Here is a 25,521-nt window from a genome sequence, read left to right as displayed (position 1 = left end):
ACATTGCATCTGGCTTCACCTGCCAGATTAGGGTTTTACTGGCAGTCTCTCTCCAGTGGGAGTTGCAGATGTGCCTCATCTCTCAGGATCAGACCCAGAATACATACACGCACAAGCAGGGCAAGGCTCAGAGCCTCTGCCACTGTAGATCAGCATGATTGCATTGACAGCTGTTTTGCACAAGCCAAGGATCTTCATATAAAGATCTCCAGCACCCACACGTACACACACGACTACTTATGTGCAAATGGGTCAGAAAAACTCTTAAGCATACAAGAGAGAAATGAGGAGCAGCAGCACTTCCAAAATACATTCCCCTAACCGCAGAACATCTCAGCCTGGTAATCCACCAACAGCTGGAGACTATAGAGCTAAGAAATAGCCTCTTTTCAATGTATGTGCCCTTCCACACTGCATGATTTTACTGGAAATCCATGCACCATTGCAGTTGGTGGAAGCAACAGTAGCTGCCCCTGAGCTTCCAGAGGAGAAAAGTACAGCACAGGCTGCAGGGTACAGAGCCAGTGGAAACAGATTGCCCAAGGAACTGCATTTCTAGCAGGAAAGGAGCTATAGGAATGTTGTGATAGGGCCAGGAGACATCTTCATTTTTCCCTTCCCTTCCCAAGCAGTGGGATGGGAACAATTTATATAATGAGGGTGCTGAAAGCCATTGAACCAAACTGTAAACCACTTCAACGCTGTGCGTGTAGGAGCACGTAAGGTATATAAAAGGATGGAACCTGAATTCCCTGCAAACTCTTTAAACGGAGTGGTTCCTAGTCATGATCCTTTTACTCTAGCGAGAGTACCACGCATATACAAGGGAAGCATACCAAGGGAACTCTGAAGTGAAAAGATCACGGATTTCCCCAACCACTATCCCATAATTTTTTTCTAGGAGAGGAGTATGTCACCCAATTAAACACACCCATACCATATAAACCATTTCAATCTGACTTTCAGCAAGCACTTTCTTTAAAAAAAAAAAATGCATGCATGAAACTAATATGTTCCCATAGACAATGTAATACCATCCTAAATGTTTACAGTACCTTCATCTCTATTAGCTATTGTTTTAAAAGTAAAAACTGAAATGAAATTTGAATTTGTGAATAAAGTACTAGCTTTTCACATGAGCTCAAAATGGCAGAGCTTTAAATTTTAAGTGTTCACTTTAAAAAAAATACAAAAATGTAGTTTTCACACTCACATAACACAAATGAATAGATTTTCCATAAGAGACAGAAACCAAGCATAAAAGCTTCAGCCCAAAATGAGAACTGGAGAAACTTCTGAGTAACTAAAGTCAGGGGTTTGTAAGGTTATATCAGGACTTCAGTTACAGAGCATGCCACAAAGCAGATGCTATAATTAAATAGGAAAAGAACGTGCAAGAGCTCTGAATAAGCGATCAGCATGTTTCACAAGCTTCTATTCTGAAAGGCATTGACCTAACAGCAGCCTGGTTGAGGAAGGAGTATGTGCAGGCCTGCCTTAATTGGTTCAGTAAAAAGTCTGAACAATTTACACATGTAAGTCAAATGTAAAGTCCCAGTGGCCACTTCAATACAAATCAGTCCCCCCTTTCCAATATTCTACCAGTGCTTCCCCAATCCATTAGTTCTCTTCCCTATCAATTCTCTTCCATTCCCAATCATCTATGCCCACTCCACCTGTCTGTTAATCCTCTTTTGGGGTTTTTCTTCCCCAAGATCCCAAGTAGGTGACAGACGTTGTTTTGAGAAGTCCTGTAATTATGGGATGTTTGAAGACTTAGACATGCTTCTTAGGACAAGCAGATATGATTTAGTGAATGTGGAATTGAGTAAGCTAAACTAGGCTGTTTTTTTAAAGTGGTATCTACTTGGTATTAGCAACATCTGTTTTGGTTGATTGTTTCACAAATTGATTTTTGAGAGCTGAGAAAAGTGGACATACTCTAGTTGACCTCAGCAGTTTAGAGCGTCCTCAGAAACTGGAGTCTTAAACCTGGGAGGGAAAGGACCTCTGACCTTCAGCTAAAGGAATCCTGGGAAACAGTACTATAGTTGCTTGCAGTTGGCTACTAAACACTTAAAACAACAACAAAAACCCACCCTAAGAAGGGTAATGAGCTGCCTGTTTCAAGTGTACCAAATGCAATTAATCAGGATAGTTTTGGCTTGTTTTATTCTGAGGTAGGTGGAGAATTTTGGGTAAAGGCCTCTCCTTAGCGAGAGGGCTGGGTCAACAGCCAAAAGGAAGAGCTCAGGCCCTGCTAGAGAGAGAAGGAATTTAATGGAAGCTTGGTTCTGGTAGGGAACTTCAAGCCCATGAAAATCAACAGAACCAGAACTTCTTAGAGTGTGATTTAAACATTATTAGTCTTTCCACTAAAAACAAAACAAAAACAAAAACCACACATCATCTCCCACACCTTCCCATCTCCCTTACTAAGATGCCTCTTACCTAGATGAGTTTTAGCAGTCTACACCAGTAATGAGCATTCAGCAATATACAACCTGAATATATTATGCTGGCATGCACTTTTTATGCCAACATTTAATGTGTACAATTTTTCTCCAAGGGAAAAGGAGGCTTTTCCCAAACAGTACGAAGATGTTTGTAATCTTGATGCCGTGGGACAAAATAGTTTACAAGAATGCATTTCAAGTTGTAAATAGTTGTTTACTTACATACCCATGTTGTATGAACGACAGTTGCTATTTTTGCTTAAATGTATCCATAGGATTAATATCCATATAGAGTATGTTATGGAAAAGTGCAGAAATTTACATTAAAGTACACAACAGAATTAAAATCTACTTGCACAAAAAATAAAAGCACATTTCTCTCCACCATAAGAATATTGCACATTCTGATAAGGTTTCACAAATTACTGGCTTTTTATAAAGACAGAATATGAGGTATTAGTCAATTTATAAATAAAGTAGACAAAGAATGAAAGAGAAAACACTTAACATAACACAAAAATCCTTTCTAGGCTTCTAGGTGAGTGAAATTTAACAAAAGACAATATTGACAGCCATGGGAAGGTTAGCACGATGAGTGAGGATGTAGCGGCGGAATATTAAATGAGAGCTGAAGGGCAAAGTCTCTTCCTTATAATAAAATTAGTCTAGGGCTTTTTAAAAAGATGAAGCTTATTTAGGACACAGCAACTTACAGAACCCTACACTCAATTTGCTCACTCAATCAACGTGAAAGGTAAGTTTTCACATAAAGTAAGTGAAATGTAATTCTAGACATTAGTTTAAAGTTACAACTGGCAATTCTCAATTGTGGGTGGCAGCCATTTTACTGAAAAGATGCAGTTTGATACAGTGACTACATGGAAGTCCAGTCAGTCCTATATTAATACTCGAAGAAAATCTTCAAGGACTGATGTAGAGATCTATTAGGGTGACATTTGGATATGGAGGGTTTTTCTTCCACTTTATAGTGGCTTATGGACTTCATTGCTGGCTGTATAGCAAATGACAACTTTAGTATGCCACCACCACTACGGCAGACTCAATTGCCAAATGTAACTAAACAAATACCACAAGAAGTTTGACTTTCAATTTTGCTGTTTATTCACTTGGAGAAGAGAGTTTACTTTTCAAGTTGTGAAGATGGGACAATAATTCTTTTATATGAAGAAATCTGTGATGGAGTTTGCAGATCTATTTACTACAAAAATGTACTTGTTTAACCTACAAGTCACATCAGGCATAGGGATCTAATTTTACTTAGTTTAAGTTCACTATAACATCATGAGGAGAATTTAAAAAGCAATAATTTGAGGATAAAATAAACTTTCACTACCCCATTTTCCAGGGGACATAACTAAATAGTAAGTATGTACTACAATAATACAGGTTCTCATATTTAGTTTTTAGATAGATAATGTCCTGGATCCTACAAAGACTTACACATGTACACAACTTTACACACACAAGTAGTCCCGCTGGAGTCAGACAACTCACATATGCACAGCTATGTTCATGCTAAAGTCTTTACAGGCTTGTGGCCAATGAAAGGACATTTGGAGATACAAACAAACTTCTAAACTCCAGGCAATGGTTCCTTACACTGTTTTAAAGATGTTCTACATTCACATTTCTAGAACTGATCATGCAAGTTAAAATGCAGATGAATTGAATTTTCACTGCTGTATTGTGTGTGAATTATACATAGTTCCCACAACGTAGTCTACAGCAGCTGAATACTGCAAGTTAAGTCTATAAGGATTTTTTTTTAAAAGAAAAAAGAGGAAGTTGTAAGTTTAACACTTCACAATAATTAGTTTAACTCATGTGGCTATACATGCATCAGTAAGTCAAACATCCTACCAGGGGTGTAGACAAAAGTCATATTAAGGTAAGAATATTTAATTAAAAAATAAAACAAAAACAAAAAAAAAAACCACCCACACCCTCCTATGTTAAAAAATTGAAATATATTTCAATTTGGTAAACATTTCTTATTTTATATGGGAAATATTTCCCCCATACACAGCCTTTTCTAGACAGATGAGGCACTCATCTCCCACTTTGCTGCATGTTTTAGCTGCAAGAATTAGTTTAATTAGAATTTCTTTACCGCAATGTTACATACTTTAATAGTTTATGAGACAGTTCAGAGAAGAGTTTTTGTTCCATATTAGCACTAAACAAGAAAATCATCAAGGTGAGGAAACGGGAAGAGAAATATGGAAGAAAAAGGAAATATTATTGTCCAGAACAGTCTGTGTATGTAGTAACCATGTTTCCTCGGCGCTGAGTGACAGTCCTACAATGCTTGCTAGATCCATGGAATCTGCTATCAGTTTGTACTGTGTGCTGGTGTGCATTGTCAAAGCCACTGAAAGAAAACATTTTTTCCATATCTTCAAACACATCATCAAACAGTCCACCTCCAAAGGAGAAATCTTGGAAAGAACGTCTTTGCCTGCTGTGAGCCTCCCGATGACCCCGGAAGTGATTTTCAAAATGCTTCTTTGACCGTGAGTTTTGGTTTTGACCAAACAAGTCAAAATCTTTGAACAAGTCATCAAAGTTGAAATTAAATGACTGTTGGAATGGGCTTCCATTATTTCCTTGTCCTCCACCATGGCCAAATTGGTCATATTCTTTTCGTTTATTCTCATCCGATAATGTTTCATATGCTGTAGAAGTATTGAAATGAGAAATTAGGTCAGAATTTCACATATAGTCAGATTTAAATCTTCCTGTCAAAATCATTCGCCTTTCTTTTTTTAAGCAGCAAGCACATCAGTGATGACAAGAACAGGTGAAAGTGATACTTTCAATATACACATAATGAAGTTAAGCCACAATTTCGCTAAACATTCATGTAATTCTAAAATAACCACGCAAGTGTTCTCATGCAGTAAGTCAAGACAAAATGTATCCTGTAATTTTATCCTTAAAGACTATATTCTATTTAAATAAATTAGTATTTTAACCACCAGGCACTAAAGAACAGCAGTTAAATATTTTCTTTCAAATGGCAGTGAAATGGGGGGAGGGAGGGAAGGAGATGTAAAAAGACTTGGCAAGCCAAGCTTTCCCCTCCCTTTAAACTGTTCAACGCATTCCTATCACAGGAACTCTGTCATCCTGTGATGGTTTTCAGATAAAAACTTTCCATTTGATAATTATTAAAGCAGTAGGAACAAGCTATGTTGCAGAGGTACTGCAGCACACATCTCTAAACCAAACTGTGCTTAATGCAGAACAGTAGGGAAACAAGGTTGGTTTACAAACAAAAGAGTGGTGCTCCACATGAACAAGTTAATGATACATGCAATACACAAATCTAGGTTTATTAGACTAGGAAATGAAGTTTCTACCTGATCTTTGGCCCAGGACCATAGCTTGTAAAAATTTATGGGTCTGTCAGCATTTCTACTTCACAAGAGAACAATGGACTTCAACATGTGTGCCTTGCCCAGTTAGGACAATTTCAACTATATTTCTGTTCCTCTATTTGTTAATTTTTTTTAAAGGGCTTTCAAATACTCTACACAAAGAAAGTTCTAACTCTGCTGTTAGAGAGAAGTGTGACTTGGGCCATTACAATGCACTCTTTTGTCATGACAATGTTCAATAAAGAATCAATAGCAGCACTTACAGAACATGAAAAGAGGAACTACTGATAGCTTCACAGACACAGCTAAGAAGAGTGGAGTTGCAATTACATTTTATGGTATCATAAGGTTACATTTATGACACTGGAAAGGGGGTTTTAAGTATCAGTTATTATTTTGCTCCTTGCCACTCATTTCAATTTTAATACAATTAGCCACTAGTAAATGCATCATGAAAGATCCACTTGAAGACTAAATGTTAAAGTGTTTGTTTCTATCTGAAGTTATTACAGACAGCCACCACTGAAATCATGTCACAATTCAACTGAGGGGGGAATCAAGATAGTAATCAGACATAATATTTTAAGACTAGACACTTCTAGCTACCAACAGCAGAAATAACATTTCTAGTTCTGGTAGACAAAGATACTGTCACAGGTGCCTTTGACCAGGAGCACTTTTGTGGCCCTATTCTAGAACTGACTAGATATAGCAGGCTGTGTGTCATAAACTGGTGTAATTTTTAACCCAACAGAAAAGTTAAAAGAGTACAGACAGACATTTCAAGCCCACAGACTTAAACAATCCATAGCCCTCTTTAATACTACCACATAATTTATATTACCTTCTGCAATTTCTCTGAATTTTGCTTCTGCACTAGGACTCTTATTTTTGTCTGGGTGGTACTTCATGGCCAGTTTGTGAAATGCCTTCTTGATCTGGCGGTCAGATGCATTTTTTGGAACTCCTAAAATGTCATAGTAACTTTCTCTAGCCAATATTAATTCGGTTATCATTAAAATGCAGACAGCAAATGTGAAGACAGACTGTGTGGTAGCCATTTCTGAAGTGCCTAGAAAAGATAGAAAAAGACTTGAATACAAATGGTCACGATTTTTTTCTCTGAAGTAGGGCAGTAACTTAAGACAATTCAATTGCATCTTTGCTAACTAAAACAGGCAAGTCTATAATGTTTAAAAGTAGGAACCATGCAACAATTAGAGATGGAACCATGTTTAATTTCACTTTTGCTCAAGAAGCTCCCTTTTGCAGAATTTTCAGTACACAGTATGATGGGTTTAGGGATTTGAATTATCTCCACACCACGCTGTCACCTGCAACAGAAATGCCCATAGTTTCTTCTTTTGTTCATATTTACACTTGCCTCATCTCCCCCCACCCCAGCACCCGCAGTCCTGGTCCAAACATTTAGTATTCACTAACTAGCCATTTTCATTGCAAGGCCCAGTATTTGCTTTCTGTATTTTGTCCAACAGCTACATATACCATTTTTAGGAATACTTGTCTGTCACCAGATAGCAAGCAGCAGCATTTGAAAGAAAGTGAAAAGAGCTGTGAACATGGAGCTACCCAAAGAGGTTGAGAAGGAACTGGCAAGAACCATTGCCTCTATTGAGCAGAAGGCCCAAGAAAGACATTCTCGTCACACACACTGGGCTGCTACAGGGCCTAGTGCTGATCTTCAAGAAAGAGAAAAGTCTGAATCCCAACCCCCACTCCTAATTTCAAAGGGCCAGTTAAATGGCCTAAGAGACTACTGTGGTGGAGCAAGAGACCACTGGCCACAGAGTCCCATTACAAAGTGCAAATTTGTCCTTTCTCGGTGAAGAAAAACATGGGATGGGCTTGCAGTTAAATGCAGTTTTGATAACTAAAAAGTCTACAATATTCTTGATATAGAGGACTTATAATCAGTATCATTGGGAGTTAGATGTGTAAGCCCCCCATATACCAATAAGAAAAGGAGTACTTGTGGCACCTTAGAGACTAACCAATTTATTTAAGCATAAGCTTTCGTGAGCTACTGTGTACAGTATAAAAACATCTTCACTGTATTTTCCACTTTATGCATCCGATGAAGTGAACTGTAGCTCACGAAAGCTTATGCTCAAATAAATTGGTTCGTCTATAAGGTGCCACAAGTACTCCTTTTCTTTTTGCGAATACAGACTAACACGGTTGTTACTCTGAAACCTGCCATATACCAATAGTTAACTGAGCACTTGAAATTCACTCTGGGTTGAAGCTTTCTGTAAGATCCAAAACAGTTTTAGAACATAAGATCAAAGTGCACTGGGGAACTTTCAGCATGTGGCATTTGTGAAGATTAAAATAGTTGATTTATCAGATAGTCGAGAATTGTACAATCTATCAGAGATACAGATAAAAAGTTTGGAGTTAAAAAACAAGCTAGTGCCAGGTTAAGGAAATGATGACCAGTAAATCTGTACACAGTACACATCGTCAGTCATTTAAAAAGAAAAGCTTAATGTTAAACAGACAGTACCAATTACAAAACAGGCACATGCTATATTCAATTAGTCAGCATACTAGGAATCCTTTCAAGAAGAAGCCTAACTATCTAGAACTTGATTGTCCCTTGGAATAAGGAGAAGCTTCCAAGATATGTAGTGAGGACATAGAGTGCCCGAAGATAGAGTTGGACTTCATCCAGCCAGCAGAATGCCAGGGGATTGCACTAAGCATACTCAGAAAAATAATATATCATCTCAGTGCAGGATTAGGTGAGGGAGTGGACACACTATTTCCCTGGGCATCACTGACTGTAACTCAGCCAGGGAAAATGTTGAATCGGAGCATGGGTCCAATACATTTCTTGCCTTGATGACAGCTCCATTCTACTTCCCCTGAATAAGTCAGAATGCTGAGCTGTAGCTCACGAAAGCTCATGCTCAAATAAATTGGTTAGTCTCTAAGGTGCCACAAGTCCTCCTTTTCTTTTTGCAAATACAGACTAACACGGCTGTTACTCTGAAACCTGTATGGCTTTGATGGCCGTGATTTTTTTTGGAGAATACGGGCCCATAAAACATTTGCTATACACAAATTTTGTTTTGTGGATTTCCTTGATTACAAAAGATTTTAAGAAGAGCATATATCCATAAAAAGAAATTCATGGCTAAAGATCAAACCCAATATTTAGCTGTAACATGACAGGACTTGATTTGTAGGCCCATTTGTATTTAAATAAATAGAGGGCTTCCTTTTGGTTCTGAACTTAAAATCAGACCTATACAGTTTATATCTTTATATCAGTTTATATGAAATAGTTTATATCTTTTCAGTGACTACTAATACTGAAAGTATATTCAATACTATTTGTATGCTCTGACATCCTACCACCCAATCCTTTGGAGACTAGATATATATATATATATATCTAATGCCCTCCTAAACATTTGCTTGGCTGGTAGTATGCCAAGTGTCAGTGTTCTAAGGGCTAGTCTCAAAATGGAACTGTATTTTGATCAGTGTATTTAGCTACGAAGTGTACAATTCATTCTGGCACCTCTCTTGCTCAATACTAAATATATTAGTATAAGTACAGCAAGATTTCTAGACCCTCTTCTTTTTTACATCTAGTCTCTTCCCTTGTTCATACTGAATACTATGAATCTGTACATGTTTTCCCACACTTTCAGTGTTTCCTGCCTGTTCACCCTTCACAGGTATGGACCTGTGGATTTTCATCTCAATTCCATAAAATCAGGAACGCTTTTCTTGAGCATGACAAACATCCACCTCAGTTAACTCCAATTAGTCACTACAGTTCATAACCTTGATTTCATCTTGAACCCCAAACTCCATACCCTGTCTATACATATCTGCCTATGACCATTGGCACTACATTGCTCAGGTAAACCCTTTTATTCCACTTATGCTGAAACATTTGCCCAATCATTTAACACCTTGATCACTAAAATGCCTTCTTCCTCAGACTTCCAAAAATCAGCTTTCCCAAAACCAGCAAGTGTACAACACTGCTGCACTTCTCCCATAAGTAGCCAGAAATCAGAAGTGCATCTGGCCTCTCTCTAAACACCTCCATGGGCTTCCTCTTCATTCTAGTATCCTTTTCAAAACTGACCTCCTTATTTATAAGATTGCCCTATTCTCTCATAGATAGAGTCTATGCACCCCTGCTCATTCTAACATCTGACTTTATCCACTCCCACTAGTGAAGGGCAGTTTGGCCAGAAATGACTCCTGCACCTCCCAAAAACTGCTGCAAACTACCCCCCCCCATTCCTGCCTTCAAATCTTTTCAATCCACCTAAGCTTCTCAACTTCTATGACTTGTATACTGACATTATTACCACATGCACGCATTCCAATTATTTTAAACTACTCTTTCCTGCAAAACAGTTTTATACTACATATTGTCTATTGTCTTGTATAGAAGTTGTAAAGCATTTTAATTTTTATATGAAAAAATAACACTGAAGTTGTGCCATATTTTAAAAGAAACCCCAGTTCAGATTAAACTGGTTGTTCTTCAGAATGTTTTAGACAAAGTTCCCGAAAACACTATTTCTAACAATATAAACCTTATGCAATGTTCAGCTTGTTTCAACATCCCCATGGTATCAGACTTAAGAGCAATGTTGAAAATGGCTAATGTTTAAAAGTACTTTAATTGACAAAAGGCTATCACAAAACACTAGCAAGGCCTGTATATTAGATTAGCTCTAACTATTAATAGCTGACAGTGTATTTTCTTTACTACAATATGAATTTACTAACCTGGCATTATGTAAAATAGATGCATTTTTTTGGCAGCATAAAAAGCTTTATTTAAATCCAACTTAGTATCAGTACCTTTATTATAACAATTATTTAAAAAAAAACCCACTTGTCACCATTTATTCTGCATATCTTTCTTTTATTTCAGTTCGGAATCTGAAAGACAGATAAGTTTCACTTTCCTTTCCTCATGTGCTAGTTATCAAAATGCTGTCATATCTGGATGAAAACGTTACATGGGAGCATTCAGAGCTTTAAACTGTTTTAAGTATTTCTGGGTTTTTAAGTGTGTTAGAAAAAAATATATTCAAGTTAATTAAAAAAATCCTTATTAGGCTTTAGCTATCAGACACAATTCCTTAAAAACAGTCTTGTGATTTTGAAAGAGAATCAGTGAGAGAACCTGACCTCAATGCTAGGGGGAACCTGTGAAGTCCACTGCAGTTTGTATGGGGTCATTTAGTTGCTGACCCCCCCAAACCTCACCCATAACGTCCATGTAAATAAAATTATGGGGTTTACTATTATTCTGGAGAATTTATCATGGAGACAAGTGACTGAAGTCTGGGAGGGGAGGCTATTGCCTCTCCCCCTCCCCCCCAGCCCACCTTTCTCACAGCCCTCCTAGCCAAATTAAACCTCATTACACTGACTGGACGCGACGCTGTTTAAAAAAAAAAAAGTTTTACATAAACCCACTGTCCAAATGCCAAGGCAGCAGCGCAGCACCACACAAGCACAGATGCCCCCACACCGAGGGGAGCTCAGCACTTCACACACCCTCCTCCCGGGGGAAGAGGAGAGAAGAGAATAAAAAGCAGGGCCCGAGAACCTGAGAAACATCAGAGTGACCTGAAACAAAAACATCCCACCCCGAAGAGCAGAGAAATCCCGACACCTCCCCCCCCAGCCCCAACGCAAAAGCCGGGGCGCTGTCGCCGCCTCACGACTGCGCTCACCTCCCGCCCCGCGCGCGCGCGCTCCTCTCCTCCTGCTCTGAGCGGACGAACACGGCGGCCGCAACCGTAGATCGAATCCTACACGAAGCGCTACACTATTGGCTGCCCTGTCTCACGTGACACCGCCGCGTTAGTGCACGTGGAAGGGTGTTGTGAACCCTGAAGAGTCACGTTACTTCCGGCTGATAAGCCGATGGGGGGGGGTCAGAGCCCTGGGGAAGCGGAAGTGGGGCGGCGGTCGGGGCGAGCGTCCAGGGGCTGCCGCTGTCTCGGCGATCCCCGCGCCCCGCTGCCTGCGTGTATGGTTCCCCCTCGGGCTGGGTCCTCCAGCGCCCGCTATGCCCCGATACTGCGCCGCGTCCTGCTGCAAGAACCGGGGAGGCCAGAGCGCCAGGGACCAGCGCAAGCTGAGCTTCTACCCGTGAGTGCCGGCCGGCCCGGCGGTCCCGCGGCGGGAGGGGACGCTCCGCTGGAGCCCAGGGCCCTCCCATCCTGAGGCAGCAGCGCCAGGGCGCGCTCGCACCCCCTCGGTGCTGGGCCCGTCGCCCTGGGAGCGGGGCCTCTCCCTTGCCTGCCTCGCCGGGCGCCCTCGCTCAGCCCGCTCCTCGCCCTCCCTCGGGCCCAGGCCGCACCAAGCGTTCGCTGGGGTGTCTCTGTAGCGGGGCGCAGGACCTGCTGTCCATGGGCTCTAGGCCCTGTGCTTCAACCTCCTCATAGCCCCGCTGGGCGGGGGGCTGCTCTGGGAGCTGCAGTGCGCCCCTACCCGCTCCGGTTCCCCAACTCCCTTTCCTCAGCCCCGCTCTGCTCGTTTCCCAGGCCAGCTCGGGGCTTGCTGCGCCTCTGGACAGAGGTTCTACCCGGTCAGTGTTTAGCTAGGGACGGAGTAAAACATTGAACGAACACTAAAGCGTTATTAAAAGCTGCTGGGGGGGGGGGGTAGAAGGGGGTTTGGGGAGTGGGTCTGTGTCAGGGTGAGCCCAAGGAGGCTGGAGATCTGGTTGCCCCCTGGGATTAGGGTATGCTGTGGACTCTGCAAAAAGGCTCCAGGCTAGCTGGGTCTTCAGCAGGTGCCAGGAGGCTCTGATGAATTTTGCCACCAGTCTCCACCCCACTACTGACATCTACAGTACTTTTCACATCCCCCGGACACCCTGTGACCATTTATACCTTAACATCAAACCTCAAGGTTGTGGTTTGAGTGTGACAGTGATTGGATATGTGTATTATAGTTGGCTACATGTCAAAACTAAAGAGATATTTAAGGAGCTGAGAATCCTAACCTTTTTGGCGTCTTGTCATGTCTTTTTGGTGAGAGATGTGAACTGAGGTTGCGCTGAATGATAATGTTACTGTACGTGGAAATGCTTGACTTTTTTTTAGTGCCATTGATATTTTTCACTGCCATTGATAAGACTGATTTTGATCTATGAACTTGATCTATGAAGGTTGATCTATGAACTTCCAGATGTGATAGGCAGGAAACTGACTCACTAGACAAGTTTCATGGCTTTGCTTACATTGTTTCTGTTTAGCCCTCCCCTACATTCTGTTTCCCCTGGGGTTTGCCTGTCACTTTGCATAACAGTATTTTAAAAACAAATTTTAAAAAAAATCCTGCCACTGTTGGTGCTCTCTTTTCCTTTTCACTTAATTTGGATGATAAAAATTACTCTAGTCAGGTTCCTTTTATTAGCTTTTAGTCTTTCACTCTCTAGATCTCATGGACTAATCAGTGTTACTGTTTGGGTTCACATCACTGCAAAAGAACGTTTGGGAAGAGGGAGACAGAAACACTATTATTATTATATTTTATACAATTATTTTTTAACCTAAACTAGTAGAGTGGCTTTTTGAATTAAAAAAAACCCCCAATTTAGGAATGTGCACAACTAGATTAAGAGAAATATAATTAAAACAAAATTAAAGTAATAGGTGGAATCCAATAATTTGAGAATTGCTTGCTTATTTGTTAAAACAAAATAAGGACCACATCCTCCTACTTTTCTACTGAAGCAAGTATTCCCAGGGCCTTCACTGGAAACTGTTTTTTGAACAAGGGTTCCCAGATCAGCCCATATTAGATGTTTTTGGGGCCAGGATGTCACCTTTGATGTCAGTGGGAGTTTTGCCATTGAGTTCAGTGGAGCCAAGATTTCCCCACACATGATTATCTAGATGTAAGTTTCATGGTTACCAGAATTAGCACTTATAAGCACTATATAAAAACTTAGGATAGATTCTTGTGTAAGGGAAGATTTAGGAGTGAGATGAAGAGATTTTATTTGAAAAAAGTATAAAACTAATTTTGTGCAAATCTTTTAAACCAGGTTTCCACTTCATGATAAAGAAAGACTTGAGAAATGGTTGCGGAATATGAAACGTGACACGTGGACTCCCAGTAAGCACCAACTCCTGTGCAGTGACCATTTTACCCCTGACTCTCTTGATGTGCGATGGGGAATTCGATATTTGAAACATACTGCAATACCAACTATTTTCTCTTTGCCTGATAATCAGGTAATGTGTCACTTTATTATTTAATACAGCGCTGTGTTGGCTGGATATTAGTATAGTATAATTTTCAAAACCATACATACAAAGTAATACTTGGAATTTTTTTCTTTTGAACATCTAATAGTTTCATACTTTTGATTGAGACCCAATCTTGGAAGTGTTGCTGTTAGGTAATTTCTGTCCAAATACTAATGTTTCTTTTACAGCTGCTATTTTGTTTCAAATAGCTAATTTTGTCAGGGCCACCTTATTAACAATAAATGTATTCATATGGTATAAAAACATTAGCTTTTTAAAATGTTTTCAGTTTCAGCATGTGTATGTCTCTTCTTTCTTGACTCTCCTCTTTCTAATATAAAATTCACTAAAGGATCAGGAGTCCAGGCTCAAATTATAAAAATATTGCTATTTTTCATGCTGTGTATTTTCATTGGCATATCCCTGCAAAGCAGTTACTGCTTTATACAGTATAATATACCATAATGGGTTATCATCTGCTTCTTCATAAGTTTTTTAGAACTTCAGTATACTTTGTTATACCAATAAAATAAAAACCAGCAGGATCTTATTAAAGGGAATAAGACAAAATGCCACATTTATTGTGAATACAGAAAGAATCATAGTAAGCAGTTAGTTATAGCTATAACATTCCATTCAATTTCATATTGATTCACACACACACACACACACACACACACACACACACACGTTCTGCAAGGCTATTATCATAGTTACCAGACTTGGAGTTGCTTGTGCCAAGCCACTGGCCAGGTGGCCTGGACATGAGGATGGAGCAGGGCCTTGTCAGATGCACATCTGATGCTCCTGGAAGTTGGTTTGCAGAATCAGACCCCAAAGTTCTCACTTTCTAGAGTCTATTTTTATAGGAATTTATTCCTATGCCAGTCTATGGGAATTGTGTCATCATGCTGTTGCTGAATCAGTCAGCAGATGGCACATTCCTGATGGCTCCGTGCTGTCAGAAGTTATCTTGTTCTTCAGTTCTCCCATCCTTGAGACTGTGGGGTGGATTCCAGTCTGCCCTCCTGGGGTCCTCTGGTTGTTTCCACTTGACGCCTTCTTCGGCCTATGGACACTGGATTCTTAGGATGGCACCTCCCTGATCATTCAGTTATTATCCACAGCAAGCATCCATCCACATACATCCGCTATCTCTATTTTAATCACGATTGTCAACAAAGCGAGATGAATACAACAAAAGGGCGGGGAGTCTCTGTGTGCTGTTGTTACAAAGTATCGCTTTGAGTCTCTCTCTTTGTGAGTAGTTGTTGTTACAAAGTATTGCTCTGAGAACAGACTCTGTCTTAGGATGTACTAACACAATTAGCAGCTTGCAAGTTTTACACAGAGAGGGAGAGAAACAGTAAAAATAAGAGACCAAAAACCAAGAGACCTCTTAATAATACCCTGGAATTTAAACTATGGGGAATCAAACTCATTTGTGATTTTAATACAGAACGTCTTTAATATGATCCAACAAAACAACTTCATATACTCTTTCAGAAGTATAATACTCAAATCTTGTTTAGTTAAAATTTTCCAACACGAGTTGCTTTCTCAGGTATTCCTTTTACACAGAAGTATAAAAAATGGTTACATCCTGTAAATGGTAATGGACACAGAATCGTTTTACACTTTGTATGAATAACAACTGGGATCTGCTTTTAAACTATCCAGAGTAAAATTTGTAAGGACTATCAGCCTTCTTTCATCTGATCCCCATGTTGTGTCATGAAGACATTTCCCATTCAACTGGTCAGGTAAAGACCCAGTGCTTCACATATATCGTAGTATTGTTTTTAATATAAATGTTTTGAAGGAGACTACAGGGGTTTACTACTATTTCTCTGAAGCATCCAGTAGAGAGAAGTGTTAGAGGCAGGGTACAAAGATGGATATTTAGTTTCCATCGTAGCTTAATTTATAAAACTGAAATTTGTGTCTATCTAGCTACTTTGATATTGAAAAAGAAAACATTTAACACAGACTTTTGAGATTTAAAATATAATAAATGAATTCCAGAAATAAGTGTGGGTTTCCTTGAATTGCAGGTGAACTTAATATAAACAGGTTTTCAATCTCTAGGATGAAAACTATGAGTTGCTTAAAAATATGGAAAGAAAATCCAGCAGTTCATGACACAGTAATAGTAATTTTTTGGGATGATCTAAAAATCTTTATGGAATTAAATTATTATTTTCTGTATTACCATAGCTGCTAGAAGCCTTACTCATAGGGCAGAACCCCATTATGCTGGGCACAGTACAACACAAAACAAAAAGATGGTTCTTGCCTCAAATAATTATTGCTTAAATATTAGTTTGTTGCTAACTATAGGGAGAGAAAGGTAGTGATTTGCATTTAGCAGAAGCATAACCTTCCTTTTTTACGTCTGTGTTCATAGTCTAATCACAATCTTTACAGAGGAGATGTTACGTAGATAATTGATCTATAAAGCTGTACGAATACTTTGAGGTTATGCTGCCAATATTTTAACAACAGTTTTCCTGTAGCTTCTTCCCAGTCAGCAATACATGAAACATTCCCTGGATGAAACTGTGTTTTGGGAATCCCCAAAACGAGGAGGAGGAAAGCATCAATTTTATATTCCTCTCTTGTCACTGGCAAAAAAAAAAAATTCCACCTCTATTCAAGGCACTATAGCTCTTAATATTGCATGCTTCCTCCTCCTCCTCACCAGCACCTCGTGGAGGCTCATTTCACTGCCTGTATGTGGCAGCTGTTCCGGACACTTACATGACCCCACTTACTGTAGAATCTGAAGGCCAGATCCATAAAGATGCTTAGGCACGTATGTCCTGACTCCCAGACTTTGTTTTTTTTTTTATAGGAGTATCTCACTGGGGTATAGTGTGCATCTCTCATGAACTCCTAGAGATGCAAGGTGATTCTTTAGGACACTTCCCAAACTCAAGTGACCTTTTTACATGAAAAATATATGTGAATGGGAAAATAATTAAGATCCTATGCTGCAGAAATGGAGCCTAGGTGATTGCTCATTTCAACACTAGTGATCATTTTACATTGGCTTGTGTTTGTTTTTAAAGCTATCGTGGAAAAGACAAGGGTTAGGGGTTTTTTTAATGAAAGCCTAGATTCTCCTTCATAGGGTCCAATGCCTAGTTCTACTAACAGGTGTTCTGGCTGAGAGGAAGGCCAGTGTGGCACTAGAACTCTTGAGATGTGTGTTTAGCCTAAGGAAAACATGTATATATGAAGGATATCTCTGCTCCTGTATGGATGCCCACTGCTCAGTCAGTCAGCTAGTGATGGGCCTTCATTCCATGCTTTGGAGATTGTGTTTTGAGTTTTTATTCCTTAAACCATAGTACAGCTCCCTTGCTCACATGCTTGAGGTACTGCAGCTACATATTGAGGCTCAGTCTTATGTCTCGGTACAAAACAAATGGGGATTCCTCAAAGCTCTACTTGTGAGTGCTCTACCCTGATGGGATTTTTGTTTTTTGGGTTTTTTTCCCTCCCTCTCTCTGTCCAGCCTAGCTGTGCTTCTGGTAGAACCTTAGGTTAGAATTTCAAGAGAATCTGGGTGTTTTCTCAGTTTTCTCATCTCTGAACAGATGAAGCAGGGCTCAGCAATCAATCAAAGAAGCCCTGTTTCAGCTTCTGGTAGATCAGAGGAAGGGAGCTACCCTGTATTCTTAAATCTCTGAGCATTAGGTACCCACTTTAGAGATGATAGCACTGCAGGTAGGGAAACTACTTTTGCTATTTCCATAACTTTTTCAATCCTTTAAATTTTGAAGTGTGTTACAAAACTAAATTGGAATGCAATGGAACCCATGTCACTCTGCTGAACTCCTACTTAATTCTTATCTATGAAGGACATGGAAAACACTGAACAGGTTGATCAGTCAACAGTATGGGTGGTCTGGAATAGGCATATCTTTATGAATGTACACTTTAGAATGACTTGTCTTTTTTCACCACACACCATTTTTACATCCTGTCCCCACATTCTTATTAATACTTGCCTGTCTTATTTTTATATTTAGTGAGCAAAGTTAAAGTTGCTTACAGGTTTTTGGTTTTTTTTATTCTTAGTCTACTGGCCTAACATGACTACAACTTCTACAGCTTACCCTCTTCAAAATCAAACCTATTGAAAAAATATACCACACAACATTAGTATATTTTTATATTAATGACCAACATATCAAAAAGCTTATGTAGATTTTAATCCTTAACATGGGGGAGAGGTGATTTGTGTAGATGGGGAGAAGAGAGAGTAGCCAGGGAAGCGCAAGCCTTGATGATGATGACAAAAACAGAAGCAGTATCCATGTAAGATCTTTCCCCTTGTTAACTTACCATGAGTCATAAAAGAAATGTCTCCATCCTTATGAAGTGTTCAAACTTTCAACACCATGCTTGCTTGTATATTTAAAATTAAACCTGTGTAGATGTGCATGCTTACCACATATGCATGATTGCACACATACATCCATATAACCCACTTCAGTTACTTATGCACTGAAGATCTAGGTTTCTTTTCTACCATTGTACTAAATTTCTGTAAAAGTAAAGTCGCTTGGCGGTTGTCTGAAAGAACCATCAGTCCACTGAATTACATTAGGTGGAAAAAACAGGATTTTCTGCTTTGCTGCTTCAGTAATGCAAAAGCAGCATACTCAATCATTAATTTGTATCGAATAACATGTTTGGGGATAGAATAGGAGAAGCTAACCAGTTTGTCAGAGAAAGGCAACTTGTTGTTTCTATTGTATGTGTCATCAATTTACATGAAGAATTCCAAAACAATTTCAGGTTTATAAAAGTATTTTACATAGAGTTTTTTAGACCAATACTTGAGAGTGCCTCTGGTGGTATACAGAGTTTAAGGAAAACATTCTATTGGAGATAAATATATGGATTGTTGGCAAATTACTTGTTTAATCTTTGAGCAATATTTTAAAAAATTGTGATTATCCAAAAAATAGTTACTCAATAGCACATTACAGAATGAGGAAACTTTTGTGCATTATATGTAGTTATAGTTAAAAGGTGTCATTTCTCCTCCAGGAAAAAGACCCTTCTCAGCACAAGCCACAAGAGATAAAAACAGAGGATGGGGAGGACATCCATGTGTGTGCAGAGTCAGATAATGTATCTGCATCGTTTGAACCTTGTTCGCCAAAGAAAAGTGTCACAATTGCAGAAAGGCTAGATGAAAACACTGAAGCAATTTGCTTATCAACCCTGAGCAAACCTCCACAAAAGAAAGTGCAGTTTCAGAATACAGAAAACTTACAAGCGGGCACCATAATTCTTAGTTCATCTGAGCGGCATATTCAACAAACACCTGTTTTAATGGCAGAAGCTGTCCAGAACATAGAAGCAAGTAATGTTCCTACATCGGTAGAGAATCTTTTAAGTTGTACAGCCACGGTTCTGCAAGTTACAGACCCTGAATTCCTGGATTCATCTTTGAAATTTAAAAATGCGGGTGGGCCAGTTATTGACCATCTAGCTGAGAATGCTAACTCACATATTGCAGTCTGCTCTGTGGAAGTACAGCCAAGTGAAAACGCAGTTTTTCTCAGTACAATCACACGAACTATCGAACAGTTTAATGGAAATAACGAATCTGTCATTGCTATCATTGTACCTGCTGAGTGTTCTAAAGAGTCTTCGATGGTAAGTAGTTCTTTCATGCCTCTTAAACAGGAGTTCATAGACATGGAAGAAATAGAAATTCAAAAATCTGCATATATAAACAATAATGGTGAAACTGAAGTATTACAAACTGAGCATTCGTATTGCAGACAAGACATAGACAGGGATCATCTCTGGCAAAAAATTGCAAAGCTGCATTCTAAGATAACACTCCTTGAAAAACAGGAAAGAAAAACTTTAGGTAGGCTCAAATCCTTGGAAGCTCTTATTGGACAACTAAAACAGGAAAACCTGCTTTCTGAAGAAAAGCTCAAGATTGTAGAAAATTGTTTCACAACATTTGAAGTGACTATGATTCAATAAAATCTTTAAAATGGGTGTTCTAACATGGCTTTTTTTTAGTCTCTTTGATTATCCTTGTATATAAATGATACATCTTTTTTCCATGATGCCATATTAATGATAACACAAAAATGCTATATAACAGGTGTTCTTGAAAAAGTTATGTCATCCATTCTGCTGAAGCCCAGTGATAGACTATTGCCCACAAACATGAATCATAAATGAGCAGAATAAAAGGAACATCTAAAATAAAATATAAAGTCGTGGAATAAAAATGGGAGGAACTTTCTCAGATTCAAGCTTCTCTAGAATTTATAAGCCTTACAGTTCAGTACAAACCAAGTGGAGATCACAGCTATGTGGGGCACATAATAAATAGTTATAGTCAACTTGTCCCAGTTCACTCTCAAATGAGTAAGAACAGTTTAGAGTTACTGCTTCTTAAACTGGGAGATATAATATACATTGTGTACTGACATCGTGTTTGCTGTTTATATCCTCATTTAGTATTCATTCTAATAGCTTTTGTACAGGTTGACCTTAATTAAAATTGCATTTATACAATAAAACAAAGTTTGCCCTTTCTTCTTCAATAAGAACATTATTTCTAGTTGAACATTAGGGACAATACAGTTCAGCTCCTAATTTTTACGATACTAAAATACGCACAACAATTTGAATAATGGCTTCTATGCTAGTAAAAGACAAAAGTTTTAGATTTTGTTCAGTAAAACAGAAGTTGTCGACGCAAAATACTTTCAACCCTCTATTCAAATACCAGCATCAGACCAGAATCTACCACAGTTATCGTCCTGATTTATACCTTAGCTGTATCTTGAAGAAAAGAAGACTATATTTGCAGAGTGGATAGTAGTGAGTAAGAGTGGCAGAATGTGGCTTAATGTTCTGCTACACCTTAGGGTGGGTTTGCACTACAGAGTTAGGCTTCTGTAAGGTAACTTATGTCTACCTAACCCTGTAAGTGTCTACAATATAATGTTGCTCCTACTGATATGTCACGTCCTACACTGACCTAATAACTCCACCCCCACAAGAAGCGTAGCTGGAGGCCGCCATGTGGGGAGGGGGCGGGACGGTTCCAGCTGTCAGTGCCCCCACACAGTTAAATTGGTGAAAGCATTTCTGGTGAGGACTCTCACTACCGACAGGGGACATAGTGTGGACGTTAATCAGTGCAGTAATTACTGCAGTGGCTATACTTCAACCTAACTTAGGTCGACTTAATTTTGTAATGTAGACAAGGTCTTACTGTTCAAGGATTAGTGCTACATAAGGTTGGGAATTGGGGGAGATAGAATCCCAGTTTACACTAACTGCTATAATTCTGATACATTGCATTTAACTGCTTTGGGTGATAAAGTTTTTCTAATATAGTTGATTACCTATGGAAATACTGAATAACCTGGTTCACTTAGTGAATAAAATTGTGAGCTACCTCATTGAATGATAATGTATCAGTAACAGTTGCTGAAATAAATAGTGCCCTGTCCAACATATATTGCCCTGATGCACTTTACAGGGAGAAATATTAAGAATTTAAAAACAGTTTGGGAGTGGGTTTTTTTGGGAGGGTGGGGGGAGTGAGTTCTAAAGTAGTTTTATTAGCCCAGTATATATACTGTGTGTACCACTCCTGTTTACTCTTTCGCTTATTGACAGTGGTACTCTAAGGCCATGTCTACACTTACCAGGGGTCAATTTCAGTAGACCTGCTAAATCGACTGCAGAGCGCTCTACGGTTGACTCCGGTACTCCATCGGAATGAGAAGTTTAAGGTAAATCGATGGGAGAGCATCTCCTGTCGACAAAGTGTAGAGTAGGCATCACAGTAGGTTGACCTAAGCTACATCGACTCCAGCTACATTATTCATATAGCTGGAGTAGTGTAACTTAGGTCGACTTACTGCGGTAGTGTAGACAAGGCCTTAGTAAATGTCAAATTAAACTTCTGAAGTACTTGTATACTATTACTTTGCCTCAACCCTTCTTTGTGTTTCTTTATTTTGCTAAGCACTGGAGATATAGGCAATCAGATGTCTGCCCATTGCTGCTTAAATGTATACTGCTGGGGATGTTGTATGCCCAATGAAGCTGTTGATGTTGCCATAGGCATGCAGGAATGAAGTTGGGTGGAGGAAGTGATTTTCTAAATAATCTCCATTGGAGAGATGATGGCTATAAACACAACTGTAAGAGGAAAATATTCAGAACACCTGGGGGAGTTCCCCTGGGATAGGCTCAGGTTCTGCGTGCGTGCTTCACAGCCTTTTCAGACCACTGTACAAGCAAGAATTGCATATCGGGGTTTATGCAGCTGAATGGGAAGGTGAGCAGCAACAGTGCCACCAGGAATCCACTGCCACCCAGGGATCCCTATCAGAGGAGGAGTCTTTCAAAAGTACCAGGCATAATGCCATATACCAGTGGTTGTGATCATATTCCTACACCAGTAAAAGCACCTTTTGCTAACTGATTGGGGATAAGTTAAATCACAGTTGCCAAATTTCACGCAGTAAATAAGCACCCTGACTTTCACAAAAGCCAAAAATCAAGCTAATTCTATTTCAAAACAAGTCAATCCCTAAGAACCCCAGCACTCTGTGATTAGATCCTCTGGCATGCAGTCTGAGACTATGGTGGGCCCACTGTGCACCCCTGACTCTCTCCCTACCCTTGCCCTCCCCTTGCCGGGAGCTGATCAAAAAATAGAAGAAACAAACTACAAGCAAGAAGCTACAAGCCAAAAACTAGCCAACAAGCAATTCACAAGCCAAGTTTCCACATTTTTTTTCCCACAGGTTTGGCATGTCTGAGTTAAATGTCTGCCTGGCAGGCAGAATGGTGGTGGCATTAGACACTTAACTCAGACATGGCATTTAAATGTCAGACAGGTGTTAACTGTCCTAATGGGGTTGTGACACCTGATTACTCATGTACTGGGTGTATGTTTAATTTTTTCTAAAGCCTGCCAAATGGGTTGTTATTTATTTGTAGGGAAAGAATTTGTGGGGGAAGAGTAGAGTAGAAGGGAGATGTTTGTTTGTGATTACAGGACCCTAATAGCATAGTTGAGTAGACTGCTGAGACTTGGGTCACTAGCCCTCATTTGTCAGATAATGAGGAAATAATCCTATATATACAGCTGGAAGTCCACTCAGATCACTTCAGGTAGGAGCAAATTAAGCAAAAAGATGGAATCTTATATTACTAAAGAGAGATGATACAAGCATTAATCCAATTTTAGATTTCTGTATTAGCTTACATGATTTAAAATAAGGTCGGCCAACTATTGTAAAGTCAATCCATTATTATTCATAAGAAAAATTTACAATTACTACCTGGTAAATCACACTTAGCTCTGTACAAAAAAATGATCTCATTAACAATTGCTTTTCAACCTTGAGAGCTCAGTGCTCTTGCTAACATGAAGTGTACAACTAGTTTTCACCACACAATGCTGAAAATGTATTCCTTTCTATGGACTTTTGTTTTATCTTAGTATTTGAGAATACTTCACGTGATTGTCCACATGGAATCCACTCTTGGTGCACATATACTGCAGGCAGGTAAGATCAAATTTGTTTGGTCAGCAGTGTCCTCTGGGGCCATCCTGACATCTAGATGGCCTTCCTCCTCTTCCCCCAAGGTCATAAAGGGTAGATCAGGCCCAAAGGTCATTCAGTTGGCTCCTTCCTGCCAATGGCAATGAGATGGACTCCTTGTAGAGTCCAGCTGCTTCTCTGTCCAATGTGCTAGTGTTAGTCGTACTGTAGTTAATTAGTAATTGGTCTTTTGCCTTTTGTGACCCCTCTCCCCCACCATAAGGTCTGCTGTGCTAACTCCCAGCCCTCACTCGCTCCCCACATCCACCATCCATACTCCTGCTCTCATGCATCAGGAGCATCTCTGACAAAAGTCCTATGATCAGGCCAAATTTATCTACTACAAATTCATTCTCTTTCTAAATTCTGCCATTGTCCTAGCTGAACAACTCTAATTCTCCCATTTAACTGAATCTCATGCCTTTAATCCCAGCTATCTTTTGGTCACCTTTGGCTTACTTCTCAAACTTTCCCCTCCTCCTGCCCCAACTTCTCTCTGTGCAGGAACTTGCAGATTTCTTTCAAGAGAAAACTGACAAACTACAGTGTGACCTTTATCTCCCACCCCCCACGGTTTGCTTTCCCTTCCCCACTGACTATTCTTGCTGATCTCAGATGCAGAAGTTTCTCATCTGCTCTTCTCCTGTAACCCTTCTACTTGCCCCAGTGAACTCATCACATCTCCTGATCTCCCTCACACCCACTCTTATCTCCTCCCTTAATCTTCTCCTTAACCTCACTCTCTCCTTGCTTTCCCCTCACAATGCAAACATGCTTAGTCTTTCCCATCTTTCAAAAAAATACCTTCGACCCCGTTTTGCCTCTCCGGCTGCTGACCCATCTCCCTTCTCCCCTTCATCTTTAAGATTGTTACTGTCTGGAGTTCCTCACCTCCAGTTCCATCCTAGACCTTCTCAAGTCCCACTTCTGCCCCCTTGCATTCCACTCAAACTGCTCTCATCAAAGTCTCCAATGATCTTTTCCTAGCTAAAGCTCAGAACTAATACTCTAACTTCATCCTCCTTGATCCGTCATTCACCTTTGATATGGCTGATAATGCCCGTCTTGAAATCTTTTCTTCTCTGAAGCCTTGGTCCATCTACATCTTATCTCTGGCTAATCTCCACAAATACAAATTCAGCTACCCTCTCCATGCTGATGGCTCACAGACTGACCTACCTACCTATTCCAGACCTGTCTCCTTCTGTCCAAACTAAAATCTTAGACTGTTCCTCTGAGAGCTCATTATTGACGGTTAGCCCCTCAAGCGGAACATAGCTAAAACAACAGTGCCACCTAGTGGCTGAACAGTTTAGTACTATAGCACTCTATTGCAGAGCCCCTAATCTCCCCCTTTCTCAATCACTGTGAGCAACGCCACCATTTTGCCTGTCACCTGGGCAGCATCTTTGACTCGGACCTCTCTCTAGGCCCTCATCTTGACAGTTATTTCTTAATAATATTTCTAAGATACAGCCATTCCTTTTAATCCAGTCAGCTAAAACTCTTGTCCAAACTAAACATCTCACATCTCAATTACAGCAACATTGTGCTGTCTGGCCTTGACAAACAGTCTTACACTGCTCATATACATTCACAACACTGCTGTAATCATCATGTTCCTAGCGCATTGCTTTGAGCATGTCCCCCCTTCTTTGAATCTTGCCCCTGGCTTTCCCTGCTCTATTGCATCAAACAGAGGGTGCTTGTATTGACTTTCAAGGCCCACCTTGCCTATCATCTTTCTCTTGCTTTTGATGCTCAC

General features: G+C 39.8%; 2 protein-coding genes across 3 annotated transcripts; one reads left to right on the top strand and one right to left on the bottom strand.

Moving 5' to 3' along the window:
- Nucleotides 1–4,578: 4,578 nt before the first annotated feature.
- On the bottom strand, nucleotides 4,579–11,703 carry DNAJB9 (DnaJ heat shock protein family (Hsp40) member B9). Its single transcript, XM_084617975.1, has 3 exons — nucleotides 11,602–11,703; nucleotides 6,702–6,929; nucleotides 4,579–5,152 (listed from the first exon to the last, which is right to left on the bottom strand). The coding sequence occupies exons 2-3, from the start codon at nucleotides 6,916–6,918 to the stop codon at nucleotides 4,716–4,718; spliced, it is 654 nt and encodes a 217-aa protein (XP_084474101.1). The 5' UTR covers nucleotides 6,919–6,929; nucleotides 11,602–11,703; the 3' UTR covers nucleotides 4,579–4,715.
- Nucleotides 11,704–11,814: 111 nt separating this feature from the next.
- THAP5 (THAP domain containing 5) lies at nucleotides 11,815–20,177 on the top strand. 2 transcript variants are annotated; one of them, XM_084637410.1, is made up of 3 exons: nucleotides 11,815–12,022; nucleotides 13,929–14,118; nucleotides 19,198–20,177. In XM_084637410.1, exons 1-3 carry the CDS (start codon nucleotides 11,940–11,942, stop codon nucleotides 20,152–20,154), a joined length of 1,230 nt encoding a protein of 409 aa, XP_084493536.1. In that variant the 5' UTR covers nucleotides 11,815–11,939; the 3' UTR covers nucleotides 20,155–20,177. The 2 variants fall into 2 exon arrangements, with proteins under 2 accessions (XP_084493536.1, XP_084493537.1); XM_084637411.1 differs by lacking the exon at nucleotides 11,815–12,022 and adding an exon at nucleotides 12,085–12,461.
- The last annotated feature ends 5,344 nt before the right edge of the window (nucleotides 20,178–25,521 follow it).

Source organism: Lepidochelys olivacea (genome assembly GCF_965140295.1).
Source record: "Lepidochelys olivacea isolate rLepOli2 genome assembly, chromosome: 1".
Classification (NCBI taxonomy): Eukaryota; Metazoa; Chordata; order Testudines; family Cheloniidae; genus Lepidochelys; species Lepidochelys olivacea.
This window is presented reverse-complemented; position numbering and strand designations above follow the sequence as displayed.

Coding starts and splice junctions, on each gene's coding strand:
- DNAJB9 (XM_084617975.1), bottom strand. CDS start 6,918: ATGGCTACCACACAGTCTGTCTTCACATTTGCTGTCTGCATTTTAATG. Junction 5,153..6,701: donor ATTCAGAGAAATTGCAGAAG/GTAATATAAATT, acceptor ATACTTCTACAG/CATATGAAACATTATCGGAT.
- THAP5 (XM_084637410.1), top strand. CDS start 11,940: ATGCCCCGATACTGCGCCGCGTCCTGCTGCAAGAACCGGGGAGGCCAG. Junction 12,023..13,928: donor CGCAAGCTGAGCTTCTACCC/GTGAGTGCCGGC, acceptor CTTTTAAACCAG/GTTTCCACTTCATGATAAAG. Junction 14,119..19,197: donor TCTCTTTGCCTGATAATCAG/GTAATGTGTCAC, acceptor TTTCTCCTCCAG/GAAAAAGACCCTTCTCAGCA.